General features: G+C 37.2%; 4 protein-coding genes across 6 annotated transcripts; 2 read left to right on the plus strand and 2 right to left on the minus strand.

Moving 5' to 3' along the window:
* The first annotated feature begins 286 nt into the window (after positions 1-286).
* LOC147290040 (heat shock cognate 70 kDa protein 2) lies at positions 287-3,396 on the plus strand. Its single transcript, XM_086236291.1, has 2 exons — positions 287-607; positions 1,501-3,396. Exons 1-2 carry the CDS (start codon positions 394-396, stop codon positions 3,231-3,233), a joined length of 1,947 nt encoding a protein of 648 aa, XP_086092417.1. The 5' UTR covers positions 287-393; the 3' UTR covers positions 3,234-3,396.
* A 433-nt stretch (positions 3,397-3,829) lies between these two features.
* On the minus strand, positions 3,830-6,727 carry LOC147290041 (uncharacterized). Its single transcript, XM_086238028.1, has 9 exons — positions 6,579-6,727; positions 6,361-6,422; positions 5,776-5,866; positions 5,569-5,655; positions 5,335-5,388; positions 5,066-5,250; positions 4,693-4,775; positions 4,471-4,571; positions 3,830-4,198 (listed from the first exon to the last, which is right to left on the minus strand). The coding sequence occupies exons 1-9, from the start codon at positions 6,624-6,626 to the stop codon at positions 3,983-3,985; spliced, it is 927 nt and encodes a 308-aa protein (XP_086094154.1). The 5' UTR covers positions 6,627-6,727; the 3' UTR covers positions 3,830-3,982.
* Positions 6,728-6,880: 153 nt separating this feature from the next.
* Positions 6,881-10,686, plus strand: PGGT-I (Prenyltransferase family protein). 2 transcript variants are annotated; one of them, XM_086237036.1, is made up of 11 exons: positions 6,881-7,164; positions 7,292-7,367; positions 7,501-7,559; positions 8,083-8,222; positions 8,357-8,412; positions 8,497-8,573; positions 8,731-8,776; positions 9,282-9,406; positions 9,667-9,734; positions 9,822-9,901; positions 10,373-10,506. In XM_086237036.1, exons 1-10 carry the CDS (start codon positions 7,009-7,011, stop codon positions 9,856-9,858), a joined length of 840 nt encoding a protein of 279 aa, XP_086093162.1. In that variant the 5' UTR covers positions 6,881-7,008; the 3' UTR covers positions 9,859-9,901; positions 10,373-10,506. The 2 variants fall into 2 exon arrangements, with proteins under 2 accessions (XP_086093162.1, XP_086093161.1); XM_086237035.1 differs by having other exon boundaries at positions 6,884-7,164; positions 9,814-9,901; positions 10,373-10,686.
* A 972-nt stretch (positions 10,687-11,658) lies between these two features.
* Positions 11,659-13,414, minus strand: LOC147290043 (Putative membrane lipoprotein). Of its 2 annotated transcripts, XM_086237670.1 has the most exons (2): positions 13,070-13,401; positions 11,659-12,847 (listed from the first exon to the last, which is right to left on the minus strand). In XM_086237670.1, the coding sequence occupies exon 2, from the start codon at positions 12,785-12,787 to the stop codon at positions 12,002-12,004; it is 786 nt and encodes a 261-aa protein (XP_086093796.1). In that variant the 5' UTR covers positions 12,788-12,847; positions 13,070-13,401; the 3' UTR covers positions 11,659-12,001. The 2 variants fall into 2 exon arrangements, with proteins under 2 accessions (XP_086093796.1, XP_086093795.1); XM_086237669.1 differs by having other exon boundaries at positions 11,659-13,414.
* Between the last annotated feature and the right edge of the window lie 5,822 nt (positions 13,415-19,236).

The raw sequence follows: 19,236 nt of genomic DNA on the forward strand, positions 1-19,236 counted from the left end.
AGAACAAAAGAGAAATTTCTCAAGAGTCGACCCAAACCCAAACGCATAAGTAACGGCGTAAGCCGATTTGGAAAAGGAAACCGCCCCCGCGAAGGATATACAATCAGGACCGTTGTCAGATCAAAATCAACGGCTGTAACCAAACGGAACATTCTGGAGACACTCCCCCCAAAAAATCGTATCAATGAACATTCTAGACCCGCCTTCTCTCCCAAAAAAAAAAACTCCTATATAAAAGCAACTCCCCAACTCCTGTCCCAAACAAAACACCTGTGACTGTGTGACACCAAACCCTCACAAGCAAAGCTTTCTGATTCGCGTTCTTTGTTTTCTTCTTTGCGATCTTTTCTTGTTTGATTTTTTTTCTGTCTCTGAGCTCTTGGTTTTGAAACAATGGCGGGAAAAGGAGAGGGACCGGCGATCGGAATCGACCTCGGCACCACCTACTCTTGCGTCGGAGTGTGGCAGCACGACCGTGTCGAGATCATAGCCAACGACCAGGGCAACAGAACGACGCCGTCTTACGTTGCGTTTACTGATACAGAGCGTTTGATCGGTGATGCCGCCAAGAACCAGGTCGCCATGAACCCCGTCAACACCGTCTTTGGTAACCTTCCGAAACCTTTTATATTTTTCTTGTTTCTTTTTTTTTTTTTTTTTTTTTTTCAAATTCCTGGTTCAAAATTTTTTTTAACTACTGATTTTCGTTAAGATTTATTTAATTAAAGTGTTTAGGGCATGTGGTACTTTAGTTTCAGTGTGTATTATCTGTTGATTATTGTTGACATTATTATGTAAGATCCTGCTTTTTTAGATTGTGCAATTTTTTAATGCTTAAATTGCATGCAAATTTTTTATTTTTTTTTTATGTTTAGAAAACCAGCGATGAAAATTATTATTTTGTCTTAGTTTGAGGCTTTGTTTTGGTGGTCTTTATTTTTTATATAAGATCTGCATATGGTGTTGTTAGTTCGAGGCTATGATTTATGTTGACCGTTTGTATCAGTACTATAACTTAGGGTTTTTGTTCTCAATGTCTTTTTCTACTATTCTGTTTTAGATTGTTCAAGAATTTGAAGGCTTAAATTGTGTCAAAAAGTTATTTTTTTAATTAAAAATTATTCTTTTGTCTAGTTTAAGGTTTTGTTTAGTTTAAACATTTTTCTAAAAAAAAAAAATCTACATATGATCAGAATTTTACATCGATTTTGGTGTTGTTACTTTAGTTCGAGCCTATGTTTTTTAGATGTTGATCCGTACGTAGCAATGTTATAATTTGGTGTTGATAGTGCTCAATGTCCTTTTCTTCTTCTCCTATTAAACTTGAGTGAAATTTGGGACTGTACGTCGTTATTTTACTTGAATTGCTTAGTGGCAGACTGTTTTTTGTTTGGTTATTTTGCTTTTTTTACGTTGTTCATAGCTTGAATGTGTAGATTGTTCTGTTTTTGTGCTCTGCTTATGTTAGTGATTACTAAATGGGATTGGTTACCTTCGCAGATGCGAAGCGGTTGATTGGTAGGAGGTTTAGTGATCCCTCTGTTCAGAGTGACATGAAGTTATGGCCATTCAAGGTCATTCCAGGCCCTGGTGACAAGCCCATGATTGTAGTGACATACAAGGGTGAAGAGAAACAGTTTTCCGCTGAAGAAATCTCGTCAATGGTTCTAATCAAGATGCGTGAGATTGCTGAGGCCTATCTAGGCTCATCTGTGAAGAATGCAGTTGTTACTGTTCCTGCTTACTTTAATGACTCTCAAAGGCAGGCTACGAAGGATGCTGGGGTCATTGGTGGGCTTAATGTGATGCGTATTATCAATGAGCCTACGGCTGCAGCCATTGCTTATGGTCTTGACAAGAAGGCGACCAGTGTTGGTGAGAAGAATGTCTTGATTTTTGATCTTGGGGGTGGCACATTTGATGTATCTCTTCTTACAATTGAAGAGGGTATCTTTGAAGTGAAGTCTACTGCTGGAGACACCCATTTGGGAGGAGAGGATTTCGATAACAGAATGGTGAACCACTTTGTTCAGGAGTTCAAGAGGAAGCACAAGAAGGACATTAGCGGAAACCCAAGGGCTCTTAGGAGGTTGAGAACAGCTTGTGAGAGGGCAAAGAGGACTCTCTCATCCACAGCTCAGACTACCATCGAGATTGACTCTTTATATGAGGGTGTTGACTTCTACTCAACCATTACCCGTGCTAGATTTGAAGAGCTTAACATGGATCTGTTCAGGAAGTGTATGGAGCCAGTTGAGAAGTGCTTGAGAGATGCTAAGATGGACAAGAGCAGTGTCCATGATGTTGTGCTTGTAGGTGGTTCTACCAGGATTCCTAAGGTGCAGCAGTTGCTTCAAGACTTTTTCAATGGAAAGGAGTTGTGCAAGAGTATCAACCCAGATGAGGCTGTTGCTTATGGTGCTGCTGTGCAGGCTGCTATTTTGAGTGGTGAGGGTAATGAGAAGGTTCAGGATCTGTTGCTTCTTGATGTCACTCCTTTATCCCTTGGTTTGGAGACTGCTGGAGGTGTGATGACTGTGTTGATTCCTAGAAATACTACCATTCCAACCAAGAAGGAGCAGGTGTTCTCAACCTACTCTGACAACCAACCCGGTGTCTTGATTCAGGTCTATGAAGGTGAAAGGACTAGAACCCGTGACAATAACTTGCTGGGCAAGTTTGAGCTTTCTGGCATTCCTCCAGCTCCAAGGGGTGTTCCTCAGATCAATGTATGCTTTGATATTGACGCCAATGGTATCCTTAATGTCTCTGCGGAGGACAAGACCACTGGCCAGAAGAACAAGATTACTATCACCAACGACAAGGGAAGACTGTCAAAGGAAGAAATTGAGAAGATGGTTCAGGAGGCTGAGAAGTACAAATCAGAAGATGAGGAGCACAAGAAGAAGGTGGAGGCCAAGAATGCTCTGGAGAATTATGCTTACAACATGAGGAACACGATCAAGGATGATAAGATTGCTTCCAAGCTTGATGCTGCAGACAAGAAGAAGATTGAGGATGCAATTGAGCAGGCCATTCAGTGGCTCGATGCCAACCAGCTTGCTGAGGTTGACGAGTTTGAAGACAAGATGAAGGAGCTTGAAAGTATCTGCAACCCGATCATTGCCAAGATGTACAGTGGTGCTGGTCCTGACGTGGGTGGTGGCATGGATGAAGATGTTCCTCCTGCTGGTGGCAGTGGTGCTGGTCCCAAGATTGAAGAAGTTGATTAAGCTGTTCTGATGGATGAAATTGGTGGAAGCTTTTGCTAGTAGTTTTTTTTTTTTGTAATGTCTTAGTATGTTAGGTAAGGTTTGAACTCAGGTATACTCTTATGGGGTTTGTTTTTCCAATCCAAGATCTATATAGTATTGGTGATCTTGGTGATTTTGTTAATCATGCTATGTTGTTCTATGCCAGTGAAGCCTATTTTCTTTTAAAAAGTTTATCTCTCGGTTTTAGTCGATTGTTGTTTTGGTGTTCTGTTGAGTCTAAATTGTTTTTTTTTTTCTCTCTTTACTTAAGATTATTAATCTTTATCCCCGAATGGAAATGGCAGTTGGTAATTATTGCCAGGGAGATGGGGGAGTGGGAGATTGAAAAAATGGTGGAAATTTGTTGAACTGATCTTCAAATTTTATTCACCCATTTTAGGGCAGATTTGGAAGGGTGGAGACAGATTCTTTTGTTTCTTCATTGATACTCAAATCTATGAAGGTTGTTCTAATTTGCCCACTAAAAACAATTGTGTTGTGTGGGCATTAAAATCTCTGTCACAGGCAAGATTAAGTCCTTAAATTGATTTTCTCACATAAAAGCAAAATCAAGGTGAATCTGCTTTCTCAAGAATCAGAGAATGGTACATATGCATAGTGGGTAAAATGATCAGAGAGGTCATCTAACAATAGGTTTGCAACTTTCTTGACAAAATCATTAGAAATACAAGAAAACTAAAAAAATTTTAACGACCTTAAAAGCTTCTTCATGCTAAACCACTATGGCCTGAAACCTTCTTAACAGCCTCCTCTTCCATTTCCACGAGTTGACGGCAGAATGCTTCAACATCTCGTGCCTCTTCCTTCAAAGATAATCTAAATTCCTTCCACTGATACTGACCAAACCCATCCTTCAACACTGGACTAGGAACCTTGCTCAATATGTCAAATCCCTTGCGATCAACAGACAGCATGTACGCGTCCTTTCATCACAAGATGTGTTAATCAGTTACGGTCTTCCTAAATCTATACAGAAGGTGATAATGCATGGCAAGTATCCATTAAAAGAATAAACTCCTATGAGAAATAATCTATGAATTCCATCAGTTACTAACTACTATAAGTGCAGATGTTGTAAACTTCTTCTTTGTAATGCAGCAGAAATGCTATCATGCATAAAAATATATGCACAACTAAACTTCTAATTGCAGCTATTCATGCATAGTAGATTCTACTGTATCTCAAGAAATCGTACCTTTGCATTTGCGTTCAAGTATGTCATACAAAAAAGCATTAGGGCTCTGCGCCTTGCTGCACTTTGGTTTATCCCATCAATAAGCTTAGCGGAAAAAGGAGCTAGACATGAGAATATCTCACATGTGAGTAGAATGGTAAGGTCGTATTATCATGCAAGTTTTTGCATGCCATAGCGCTAAAGAATAAGAATTCTAAAAATGTACTTTTACACAGGTTTTACCTAACGGATCTGCTTTAGATGCATTCATATCATCCGGATCAATTTCATGAGTGCTTCCACTCCCATCAATGTACACGCATGATCTGGAAAATAAAGATCCTGAGTCAGTGTAGTTGGCACTGAAATTGCCGGATACTGCCAATAAAACACTTTAGCTGAAGTTAGCAGACAAAAAGCAAAACAAAAGGCTTATTTGGTACTTCGGTTGAAAAACAGAATCCCCAACTTCCTCCAATACTTGCTAACAAAATTATCCAAATTCTAAAGTGACTTGATAATTACTATCAGACATACTGATGAAATCACCATATTCAGTTATCAACAAATTTAAAACAAAGACTACAGGACAGAATGGAGAATGAAAGGTTCTTGCCTTTGGTTGAACTTATAAACTATATAATTTTCATCCCCTGCCAAGAGCTCCTTAAGTTTTTCGCTTCGTGATGTATAACTATGATCAGAAGAACTTAATACACCTGAAACTGTATAACTGGACTCGCTGATTGCCTTCTGCTCTGATAGTATGACTTCTCTAAGGATATTCGTTGCAGACTGAACCTATAACAAGAACAATAACATCACAGTTGAGTAAAATATTGTAACCATAAACCGCCTAGTATGAATGTAATGCACTAAGATTACCTTTTCATCTTTTAGAGGTACAACATCTCCAGTCAGAGCAACTCGAGCTGGTGACTGAAATTTTAGAACAAGCAACTCTTAGGCGGAGGTTTATATAAAAAAAAGTGATACAAGCACCTTATGCAGCTTCACATCTGTAGTACTCCAAACTTTTATATGCTATATGAAAGAAAGCTGGGTTGGGAGAGGGGTGGGGTGTGGGGGGGGAAGGTATACAACTCAAAAAATGCCTACCTTTTTTATTGATCTAAGTAAGCTTGCTAGTGGGCCTGGGATGGGATTGGCCACAGCAAATGAACTACGTTCATCAACAATTACGTTCTGCATGAGAGAACAAAAAACAAATAAGAGGATATGGCACTTGAGTGGAAATATTAAAAGAATACTCATTTATGTCAGAAAGTAAAACTAACCACTTTAAGAACTATGATATGAGCTTACCACATTATGCAACTCCTTTTCCGGTACCCAAATGTATGGCTTCCCTCTTTTACAGATGTACTTAACCTTTGATGTGTAAATGTCTTCCTTGCTAACACAGCCATACAGAGCAAACAACATGAACTCCCATTAGTTAATGTATGAAACTAGTGGTTTTTCCCCCTATAGTCCTTTACCATATGATTTAAACACCAAATGGTTACTAAAGACCTCAATAAGATGAGCAGAGGCTAAAACTTCAAAACCTGTGTCTTTATTATAGTTAATCAGTTAAGTAAAGTGAACTCCTGAACTTAACTCAGCAGTCAAATCCAAGCTATTATACGAACTTATGAATTGAGTAATGTTGTCTACATGGATCCTTAATCCAAATCAATTGCGGTTTTCAATGTGATATCTTTCAAACAATCCAGTCCCTATATGTTACATCTTTGATAAGCTAAGTTCTCAGCTCAACTTCACCAGCATATCATATTGTTTCTTCAACGTTTTCTAACCACTGTCTATAGGTTATGGTTAACTATATAAAGGGGCAAAGAAGTAGATGATAATGATGAAAAGGAAATGTTTTGAGCAAATGGGTACCTTCCTTTAGCATCAGCTTTGATGGTATTGAGTTGTCCTTGCCAGTTGGAAGACAATATACTCTACAATAGTTTCAAGTTCATTACAATCTTGTGCCACTAAAGAAATGAATATCCATTGTATAATGACAGTAAGGTATCTGAATGCAACAACTCCTATGAGCTAAGAGATATAGAGTGTGTGTGCGTGTCCTACATATAGAAAATGAGAAGGGGTACCTTGCATTTCTCAGCAAATGTTAAGGCCGTTGCCGTGTTGGCCTTCATGACTCTCACAACGCTTTCGCAATATCCCACCCCAAGTGCTCGACGAAATTACTGCAAGAAAGTGCAGGTCTGCGTGCGTGCGCGGGAGAGAGAGAGAGGAGAGAGAGAGGGAGAGAGAGAGAGAGAGAGAGAGAGAGAGAGAGAATGGTTTAACACCTGTTGGCCAGGGTTTAGGATGATGTGGTTTGTTTATTTTCCAGATATCCATTTAAGTGCGGGTCGGGTTTGTCCAACCCGATGCCCCGTCCATACTCAAAAAGTGTCAAACGAGTTATGATAGATTCCACCAATGTTGGGCCTCGAGAGAAAAAGCTGAAAGCTCCGAACAACAGAAGAGAGTACACAGCTTGACAATTCGGTCGGATCTCCGTGCAATCGGGCCATGGATTCGGAGCTTTTCGACAGAGACAGGCACGTGACGTTCTTGGAGATGATGTACCAGTTGCTGCCGTACCACTATCAGACCCAGGAGATCAACCGTCTCACTCTCGCCTACTTCGTCATCTCCGGCCTCGACCTCCTCGCCGCCCTCGATTGCGTACGTAATTCAATTCCTCCCCAAAAACGCCGCCGTTTTAGGCTTTTTTTTTTTTTTTTCTTTTTCCTGCTTACCGGTGAAGTTCAAATTTAAAAAACGATGAAAAGATTGTAATTTTATTTTTCAGGTTGACAAGGATGCAGTTGCCGACTGGGTTCTATCACTGAAAGCCCACCCAAGAAACAGAGACGAAGTGAACAATGGTATGGAGGGCTTAATTGGTCAAAAATTTTACATCCCATTTTTGTTTATGGGTTTGAATTCAATTGAATTGATTATGTTTAGCTGCAAAGTTCGTAAATAGATAATAAAGATCGAGTCTTTCATTTGGTGCAGGACAATTTTACGGGTTCCATGGTTCCAGAACTTCTCAATTTCCGCCAGATAACAATGGGGTAAGGACTGGTGTATTTACTAAGGGCCCGTTTGGTATCTTACTCAAATTTTTTTTTTTTAAATTAAGATTTTTTTTTTAATTGTGAGTTTTCAAAATTAATTTTTAAAATTTGAAAACGTGTTTGGTATAAAATTTGAAAACAATTTTTAAATTTAAAAAATGATAACATCTAAGAAAAAAGGAAGTGTAAAAAAAAAAAAGAGAAAAACGATGTTTTATCATTTTTAAAAAGAGGCATGTTTTTGAATTTTTTTTCTAAAAATTGTTTTTAAAAATGGTCTACCAAACACGTTTTCTTGACTAAAACTTGTTTTTTTGTTTTTAAAAACAAAAAATAGTTTTTGAATAGAATACCAAACAGGCCCTAAGCTTCTTAATATCATGTATTTCTGTTTTATTTGGGTTGTTTAGTTTAAATGTCTTTTGGGATTTGAAGTAATGATCAGTATAAATAACTGTATATATGATGTACTTGATCATTGTTCCTTTTTAAGTGATTTTTCATTTTTATCTTACTGTAGGCATCAAGTCACAATATCAGTAACTTGGCAAGCACGTATTGTGCCATAGCAATACTTAAAATTATCCGCTATGACTTGTCCAGTATTGACTCTGAATCTATATTGACGTCAATGAGAAACCTTCAACAGCCTGATGGGAGGTATGGTGGATTACTTGAGTACTTGAAGCCTCATAAATGGGTGATTTTTTTTGTTTTTTTTGTTTTTTTTAATTCTGTTGGGGGAATATGAGGTAGCTGGGCCAAATTCCTGATATTTTGACCAAATTTGGCAGTTTTATGCCTATACATACAGGGGCGGAGACTGATGTTCGATTCATTTATTGTGCTGGTAAGAGGTGTGTACGTAGTTTTTAAGCCGTTTAATTCAATATACTTGACAATGTAATATGAATTTAGCTGATTGATGTACCAGCGGCCATTTGTCATATGTTGGGAAATTGGAGTGGCATGGACAAGGAGAAAACCAAGGAGTACATTTTAAATTGCCAGGTCTGTATGGCTACTGCTCTGATTTTGGGCAGCCTGTATATATATTTATGTACTTAATCATACCTTTGATACCTTGCTTCGTGCATTTGATCAGTAAATCTCCGAATCATAAATATCATTGCATAGATACTTATACATGCTTGCATTGTTCTTTCAGTCATATGATGGTGGCTTTGGGTTGACTCCTGGTTCAGAATCTCATGGTGAGTTGAAACAATTATGTATAATTGTTTAAATATATTCTTTGTGCAGTTAATGGGCTCCAATTGAAATTTTGAATTTTCTCTATATTATTGGTACCATTTCAATATTGGACATGATATTTCTCCAGTACAGACCGTACAATTCATAAATGTATTCAAAACTATAAGAAATCTAACATTAGAAAGCAATTGGTACTTTTGGAAAATCTGTGAAATGTGCCAGGCACTCCTTGATTGTTGAATTCTGAGATATCACCTTTTTAATTGTAAATGTGGTTGTTTGCATCCAATTTTAAGAATGGGTTACACTTATTCGGAATTGATTAAAACATCCCCACTTTTTGTTTGTTATTTTCTTACCCTCTTGTCCCTTACCAGTTAATCTTTTGCTCGAGTCTTATCATTGATTTAGTGAAGAGGGAAGAAAGCATTATTAGCTCGTGTGTTTTAAATTCTTAAAATTTAAAAATCTGTAATTGATACAATGTTCATTTTAGTGACACAGGTGGTGCAACATATTGCGGTGTTACATCTCTCCGGCTAATGGGGTTCTTTGAAGATGATATCCTCTCTAAAAATCCACAATCTTCTATAATAAATGTGCCATTGCTGCTGGTTTGGTGCTTGCAGGTTTATTTCCTTACCAAATCTCTTCAAGCATTATCAGTTGTCCCTGAGATTGTAATCTTTTAACATTCCAGCAACTAAACAATTGACAGACATGTGGGCCATGAAAAGCCGTAAAATCATCCAAATGAGTAGATGCTTCTTCTGAAAACAATGATCCCATGATTTTGCACTCATAATTTAATTTTTGCATTGTTATAAGCAGTTTTAGTTATTTCTTATCCCCAAAGAGAGATTTCTCTCATTCTTTTATACCACTGCAGAGGCAGGCAGCTGACGGTGGATTTCAGGGTAGACCCAACAAGCCTAGTGACACATGTTATGCATTTTGGTAGGTGGATGAACATCTTTTGGAAGTTCCGAATAATAGTTGGAATTTTTTAACTTGACAAGGTAAATTTCCTGTATAGGATTGCAGCTGTTTTGAAGATCTTAGGGGGGCACAAATTGATTGACAAGAAAGCTTTACACGGATTTTTGCTAACTTGTCAGTCTCAGGTACTTTTGCTTCTCTTTTCCTCATATAAATGATACGGTAGGGGGAAAATGTACAGTTTCTTTCAGACTTTCCATGGAAAATCTGTTATTACTTTGGCCATGCGTACAAGTAAAAGACAATAGTAATCTTAAAATGGTCCAGAGGGTATTGATGTTAGAAGCCTTGCCAGCATGCCATATGGTTTCCCTATGTCATAAAATGGTCATCGCTATCTAATGATCCGATACATATGATTACTGTTAGAAAGACAATTGATTATAAATGTAAGTTCCAGACCGATAAAATGCAGAAAATATAAATTCACTCTGGTCCTTGATTTGTATCGCGCCAGCATCTTTGCAAGCATAGGGGAATACTGTAATAGGCTACTCATATGATGTTATGGAAGTCACCCACGTTATGTCTATTTTTTCTAAGCTAATAGTATTTGCTTATGACTCCCACTTTGTTCAAATTTGTGTTTTCATCAGTATGGTGGTTTCAGCAAGTTTCCAGGGGAGCTGCCAGATCTTTATCACTCCTATTATGGGTTCACCGCATTCAGCCTTTTGGAAGAACATGGCCTGAATCCACTCTGTGTTGAACTGGGAATGACAGATTTGGCTGCTCTAGGAATCTGACATCCTTCATGTTCGTTGGCCTTGTAGTTGCTATTTAAATTTATGTGGAAACATGTGTGTTTCGACATAATCAATTCAATCATGTTCTTCATAATTAACCATAAACTTATTTTCTTCATTATTGTATAATGTTGATAAAGAGCAAGTTATAAAGCAATTTAAATTACCACCGACTCCTCCAAGACTCATCTTTGGTATTTTTAGTAACATTTCTATCCTACGTTTTTTCTATTGAGTTTCTGGCTTTATGCTTGGATTCCTTGTTTTTTCAAGTGAATTAACCTTTGGCATGTGACAGCAACCCCATCAATCATCATCACATGTTTTCTATCAAGTGCTGATGTCTTCACTTCTGTTAACATAGTAGTTTTGATGTTAGTTCATTAAACCCTGTGTAAAATGGAAAATCTATCGAGTTTTACTTATATCTTTTGTGTTGATATCGTATATTTGGTATTCTAAAACATAATTTGATCATAATTACACAGAAAAATACGAATGAAGAATGAAGCAGAAGCATAAGACCAATTGCCATACGGCCCATACATACTTGGGGAGAGTGGAGAGTAAAGCCAAGCTATTTGGCATGGACTGGAGTATTTGAACTAGGAAATAAATACAAAGTTGATTTATATGTGAAATATGGCTCTTTTCTGGGTATTTTGAGTACGTATATTGTACACATGGAAGCTCATGATTTGAGCCACGAATCTGTCTGCACATAAAATACAAAGGGCTGGTAAAAAAGTAAGAGCCTATAATGATTCCTCAAGGTGGAGATGCACCTTTCGGCAAATTCTTCCCACAAGGCACTTTCACGGGCATTTGCTTATCTTGTTGTTTAGGAAAATTCCCAAAGGGCATCTCAACTCTACCCTCCTTTTTAACTTTGTCATGTAATGCAGGTGCTATGTATGCTCTCCTAATTCTCATGTCAGTAAGTAAATCCATGTTTAATCTGCCTTTGGACCATCAAAATCTTTTTTACCAAAACCAAGTGGGATAAACATGCCAGAACAGTGACATGGCAACAATGATTGTTTATGCATTTCTTACTGATAAAGCGATAGAGAGAGAGAGAGAGAGAGAGAGAGAGAGAGAGAGAGAGAGAGAGAGAGAGAGAGCTTGGTCTCAGAAGAAGTTTATACTAGTGGTTTTTGGACAAGAACATGAGTTGTAGCAAGTTGTAGCATCACTCACAAGAAGATTACAGGTATAAAAGATAACTCAGGGGACATGGAGACTGAATAAAACAAAGAACTTCACATACAGCCACAGGTCCCCCACTTTCAGCAGACCCATTCTCACCATCATGTTGCAGAAAATGTGTCCCCCCAGTAAAATGTAAGATACATTGCATTAGTCTTTTTCATATTAACCTATCCCTAACACACTAAAAAAGCAAGATAAACTTAAAACACCAAAACGAAGAAAAAAAAATTGATAAACTAAAAAGAGAGAGAGAGATCGAATTGTTCTCTAATGTAAAGTGGGCTTCTTGTTAATTGGTGATCGGAATTCTGCAGGTGAAGAAGCTAGGGGAAGTACCTGTGAAGTGCTTGAATGGAGATGGTGATGAAGCTCCCTTTCTTTGTTCTTGTCCACAATTATTGTGATAAAAGACCCATCTTCCTCATCTTTAAGGAACCTTGAAATGGGAGCTTTATTATTTCCTTTTTCTTGAACAGGCCCATCATCAAACTTATGAAGACCCTTTTCAGCCTCTTCCTTCAATTTTATTCTAAGTTTCTCTTCTGCTTCCTGCAAGAACTTGAATTTTGGAGGGGGTGATGACCTTATCTTGTTGAATTCTGCATCAGTTTTTGATTCAAACAGAGGGTAATTGAATCCATGTTGGTTATGGGAGTGCACAGGAGTAAGAGGAGGTGTGAACAAAGTTGGAGAACCCAGAGGAGTCAAATATGGTGTCTCTATAGTGATAAGCAAATCACCCAAGCTCTGACTTCTTGACCCCTTTTGACTCCTACCACACCTAGACTTCCCATCCTCAGATTCTAAGTCCTCCTTTGTTTCTTCAACAATTGTGAAGAGGTGTCTTGGTGGGCCTAAAGCGTTTTGCAGCCTCATAAGCTCTGCATCCATTTCATCCTCTCCAAAGGGTTTGAGCAGCAAATTGTTGCCTGTGTGGATATGGAGCTGAGCATTTGGTTCATGGACAAGGGTGTCTCCCATTCTCAATGAATTGCACATTTCTTGGGGACTTTGAGCTGTGTGCCTCAGAGAATTCCTCCTCCAGCAGAACATGAAGAATAGCTCTTTTGATGGGCTGCTGTAGTCATTTTCAATCTCTCTGCTGGTGAACCTCTTCTTCCACCACAACAAATAGTAAAGCTCAGCAATGAGAGCAAATAAAAGGCAACCAAAAACCACACTCAAACCAAGTCCTACACCACTCAAAGATTTCATCTTTGTTCCCAAATCTCATCAGAAAACTACTGATACTACTACAAAACATAAAGCCACAGAAAAAAAAACAAGCTCAACTTTTTCTCTCAACTCTATTTGACAAAAGCCTTGAAAGCTTACTGGGGAATTTCTGCAAACAGGAGAAGCCCAAGAACACAGATCGTGAACTTTGCCAGAAAGACAAAAGAAAATCTAAGTTTTACCACTTCTCTTTAGTATGCATGCTACTTTACCAGCAAATAACGATGCCCAAATACCCGCCTTGCTAAAACATCACTAAAAGGCTTCTCTTTCTCTGAAAATCACTCTTTAAATCATGAAGCATGATTGCAAAAGCTACTTGCTTTTAACCCACTAATACATACTAACCCGCCCAGATGTGGCTAATCACAGAAGATTAGTCTAAATGTATAGCACACACTGAAACCCCAAGTTAACAAAAAAGGTCCAAAACCAAACAAGGAACTAGACAAAAGCACTGCGCCACATGAGGTGCACAATAACTGGGAACTGTTGGAAAACAACAGGGGATTAAAGCTAGCACGTAATTGTAGAGACTATACTAGAGGGTCTGGCAATACCTCACTAGTCACTAGTAACATGTTTTATGATTGAGAGGACTCGCGGTCTTCGAGAAATGGTCACATGGGAACAAAAGAAGACACGGAAAGTGATGTGTCGTTGGATTAGATGCTAAAAATCTATCTTATTTAGCTAAATGGACCTATCTAATTTACCCAACTCTATTTTATTTCTGCATAGCACAAAACAAACATATTGGATGGCAAAAATTTATATCTTAAATCTTAAGAATGAAAAAGTAAACCCATTAAAATTTAAAGGTCAAAAATGTATTTGTACGAGAATTTGAAGGAAGCTAGTGAATGCCAAATTGGGCAAACACTGCATATGTAATTATGTATACTGAAAGTGTATTAGCTTTTCTGAACCTTGATATCCTACTCTTGATTTTTATGAGCAAGAGCAAGAAGACTGTATGGTATGTGACTCCAAGTCCAAGGACCAAAGACATTGTTTTGTCCTTAAATCAGAAGTCCATGATTAAAGGGGGTTATTCTTCTGGCAAATGCACATTCCTTTTTCATTTTTTAAAGAATATAATATTCTCCAGTCCTACTGCATATGACATATCCATTATGTCTCTGTATCTGTTCATTGTTAATTTATCATAGCCAATCAAAAAAGACAGCTTGGTATTGTATTAGTCTATTAGACTGTAGACTGATAAGTTAATAAATCCAGCCTTTTAGGCAGTAACAGATTCAAAAGAAAAAAATATAAAATAAAACCCTCATTTGCATTCCATTTTGAGCTTTCATTTCTTCAGCTAAGTACTTAATTCTTTTACATTTACGATAAGAGTTTGAAAAATAAAATAAAATAAATAAAAATGTGGGCATTCAATTCAATGCATATGGTTTTATCTCTGAAAGTAGGGCCAATAAATTATAAACCACGTTAAAAATAATTTTATACATACAAGGATATACCAAGGCATTAGTTTCAGTAGTTCTTGACTTCTTGTTATTCTGATCAGTAGCCATTATTTTCAGTATTTAATGGCGCTAAAACACTCATAAATGTATACACACTTCGGAGTTTGGACACACACGTGTTTTAGGTTGACCTCCAAACTACAGGCCCGTTTTTACTTGGTTAGGCCCATTAATAGATCACCCCTAATCAAGCCCAATTGGCACTCAATTGTAGCCGTGGACACAGTATGGTTCGGCTCAGTTTACCCCTAAAACCATGCACCACGCTAGAAGTATTCTCTCGGTGCGGTTTGGTGCTATGAACCGAACAAAGTGAGGAAAAACCAAAGTAAACCAGATCATTGCAGGGACGGTTTGGTTCGGTACAACATGCATAGTTTTGGGCCCAAAGGTTTGGGCATAAGCCCAATTATTTTGTTGGTACTCACATTTGGTTTTTGAATTTTTTGGCCATACAATTGGGTTTTTGAACTACCATTCTACTAATTAAACAAATACAAATACAACTTTGAACTTTGCTTAATCTGCTTAGTACTTAAAATTTTAAAATAAATACAACCTGCTTAAGTTATAAGTTATAACTATATATAAGATTATATATAACTACTATAGAGTAATGAATATAGTATATATATATATAACTATATACTACTATAGTATACACTAGTATACTACTATAACTATATAAGTAATATATAGTTATATATAACTACTGTAGTGTGTATACAACTATATACTAAGTTGCAAACTATATAGTTATATATAACTAACTATACTAAGTTACTAACTATATAGTTATATAGTAAATTTATATATAACTCTATATGCATAAAACATTATTATATAGACTATAGAGTATAGACTATAAAGTATATAGAAACATAATATACTAATTTTATTATATAAGATATAACTAAAATTGTATACTAAAACATTATTATATATATAGAATATTAAATTCATAGGGTTATATAAAATATATTTTAGGGTTAAAATAAAAATGTATAAAATGTGTATAAAAATGTATAAAATGTGTACAAAAATGTATAAAATGTGCATATATAAAAATATATAATTATATTTTTTTAAAATTACACGGTGCGGTTCGGGCAAAGTGAGCATGAAACTGGAATCGGAACCGTCTATATACGGTTTGGTTCGATTTTCTTTACGGTGTTGACTTTTTTGGTCAACTCGGTGTATTTTCAGTTTTTATTCGGTTGGTTTGGTTCGGTGTTTCGATGCGCCAGTTATTATGCCCACCCCTACTCAATTGTACTAAAATTGTGCAAACAGATAGCCTGCGATTCTTAAAGGCTTTTTAGCCAATACATTAACTCACCATCATGGCATCATATAGTATTGTTTGTACTCCTAGCTAGATTGCACAACAACAATGTCTTGCAAAATTCCTGATTCCTGAGGCCTCTCCAGCTCACCGGAGTCGCCGAAATTTTAGCGGCATGGCATCGGTACGGCAAATTGGGCAATTCAGGTGAGAATAGAGCCACATGTCAATGTAGGGAACGTGGAATGAGTGCATGCACTCCGGCAGGGTACGAAAATCTTCACCTTCTTGAAATTCACTCAGACACACAGCACACATGCCACCATCTTCTCCCACCAAGCCCAAGCCCACACCCTTTTGGTACTTATGGGTCGGAATGAGTTGGGCCACCGAAACCAGCTCCACGCTGCTTGCTGTCTCTTGCATCTCGGGACTGAAACGACGTCGTGCTTGTTGTTGTGGGGGTTGGTGGTTGTGCCAACACAGGATTATGCAGTGGTAGATTGTGACCATAAGCGAAGCTGAGCTCAAAGCAACTAGAATAGTTGGGGGTTATACACAATATTATTATCGTCAGCCATGGTTCAAATTAGAGTTTAATTAGAGACTGGCATTGGCTAAACTGCCAAGGAAATGGCCATGGTAGTATATAGCAAGGGCGGTTATAGCAAGATTACCATTGTTTTATGTGTAGGAGCATAGTGTTTAATGATTCTCTTGGTTTAAGAGATTTCTTTGAGTTTTACGCTGACAATAATTAAAAATAAAATTTATTTTTATCATCTCAATTTAATATTCATTTATATGAGTTTTATTTTGTAGATCTCACACAAGCAGGTCTTACACAAGTGGATTTTTCATTTATTAAAGAGATTATAGAAATAGAGTAAATTTAAATTATCTCAACTGACTATTTTGTGGACCATCTCTTTAATAGAGGTGGAACTTACCCACTTATATGGGTCTCACATGGATGAATTTAACTTTCGGTAATAGTCTACAAAAAGGTCATTTGAGATGGTTCAAATAATTTGAGTCATACAACACATTGTCGATGAAAGGTAGAGATAGTAGGAGGAGGACTCATGAGAAATAGAATAAATTTATTAAATAGATCTCACACAATCGGTCTTACACAAGTAATACAAGGGGATTTTTCATTTATTAAATAGACTATAAAAATAGAATAAATTTATTGAAATTATCTCAACTGACTATTTTGTGGACCATCTCTCTAATAGAGGTGGAACCCACTTATATCGGTCTCACATGGATGAATTTAACTTTCAGTAATGGTCTACAAAAAGGTCATTTGAGATGGTTCAAATAATTTGAGTCATACAACACATTGTGGATGAAAGGTAGAGATAGTAGGAGCAGGACTCATGAGATAGTACACATGTCACAGCTGAAACTTTTAGTGGGCCTTGTAAGGCCCAATGTCATTAACCCAATCAACCCAACTTAGTAGCCCAACTCCTACTGTGTGAAAGCCATGCATGGACGGCCTTCTAATGACACACCATATATGGGAATTAATAAGATAACATGCTTATCTCCAAAACAATAATTCTCAGCTTCTAGTCACTGAATATGGTCCCAATTAAATAACTTAAGATACGGCCTCAAAACAGAAAACATCTTTGACTTACAGAAGGGTACTGTCCGGGACATTATTGATAAGAAAAGTCTCAATTTAAAAGCATTAACAAACATATTTTTCCTTGACCAGGTGTTGTAGTGGTTGTACTAGGGGACTTAATTAAGTAATTAACCTTAAATTCCAAGCTATAGTTGAATATATTTTAAATAATTAGGTCAGAAACTCATGATTACCCATCAAAATATTTGTTATACATAATAATTGGGTGTTCTTGGCAGGATTTGAAACCTAATTACAAGGCAAAACTACATTTTGCCCACAACGAAATTCATATTCTCTAGCTAACTTTAATGGTAAGAATTATTAAATGGAACATGGACATAAAGCCCAGAGCCCAATTGCTAATCATCATTTTGTAGATTAAGCATCAGAATATCAAATCCAATTTATATTTGGAATAAATATCCAGGATTTATATAAAAAAGTAAATAAATATGTAAAACAACTTCAAAGTGGAACCTAGATTTTCCATAAACTGATGAATGATTGATCATACACAGTGTAACAGATCAGATCAGGTGGTGATGAGAGCAAGAGATGGTTTTGAGTTATCAAATAAGGAGTTGGTGAGAGGTGATAAGTGATTGCTTTGGCGATCACTCCAAGAAAGAAGAATCTAACCTCTTTTGGCAGTTATCTGATTTTTTGATGATACGTGTGAAATGAAAAGCGGTACGTGTCGACGATAAGTCTCCCATATTTGTGGGATAATGGGAATTCGACACCGTCAGTCAATTATCCAAAACGGCAACGTTTGTTGACTGGTAGTCGCCGTACAACACTTCTTTATATCATGGCAAATACGAGTCTGAAATCATTTTTAGGGGTGGAAATGGGTCCGTAACCGAACTGATTGGAGGAAGCCGACCACCGATCTGACTAAGGAGGGCTGCCTCAAAACAGGACCGACACCAAACCGAAGTCTGTCGGTCACTGACTTTTCGGTTTCAATTGAGTTCGAAAGTCGGCATCAAAAGTGCGGTTTAAATGGTTTGGTGGTTCAAGGTGGGGTTGTATGCACACCGCTTTCGACCCCGATCTTGTCGAAGCGGTTCGGTTGGACAACCGAAACCAAAAACTTCCACGTAACTACCAAACCAGTTGGGTTCCGATCAATCGACAGTTGGTCAAAATCAGTTTTTCGGTCCAGAATGCTAGCCTTATTCATTTTGTTGTCTCCTCGTAATATTTAGAATTTTTCATTAATTTTTGTTTTATAAAAAAAAAAACTTGAATAAAAATTAATGAAAAATTCTAAATATTATGGGGAGACAACAAAATGATTAAGGCTAGCATTCTGGATCGAAAAACCGATTTCGACCAACTGTCGATCGATCGGAACCTAAATGGTTTGGTAGTTACGTGGAAGTTTTTGGTTTCGGTTGTCCAACCGAACCGCTCCGACAAGATCGGGGTTGAAAGCGATGTGCATACAACTCCACGTTGAACCACCAAACTATTTGAACCGCACTTTTGATGCCGACTATCAAACCCAATTGAAATCGAAAAGTCAGTGACTGACAGACTTCGGTTTGGTGTTGGTCCTGTTTTGAGGCAGCCCTCCTTAGTTGAATCGGTGGTCGACTTCAAAGTCCAAATGGTATTTTTCTTTTTAATATTAAATAATATATTAAATTTGAATTATCGTTCTGCATTAATCAAATAAAAAATATATATTACGGATGGATTTTAGTTTTAATTAGTTTCTAATTTTGATAACCATTTTATCTATTTTAAACTTCTCTCCATTTCCTTTCTCATATTCTTTTACACACTAGTTTCATAATGATTTTTGGTGTGTCTAATTAGTTATATAAAC

This window comes from Dryas octopetala, chromosome 3, assembly GCF_963921425.1.
Source record: "Dryas octopetala chromosome 3, drDryOcto1.1, whole genome shotgun sequence".
NCBI classification, from domain to species: Eukaryota; Viridiplantae; Streptophyta; class Magnoliopsida; order Rosales; family Rosaceae; genus Dryas; species Dryas octopetala.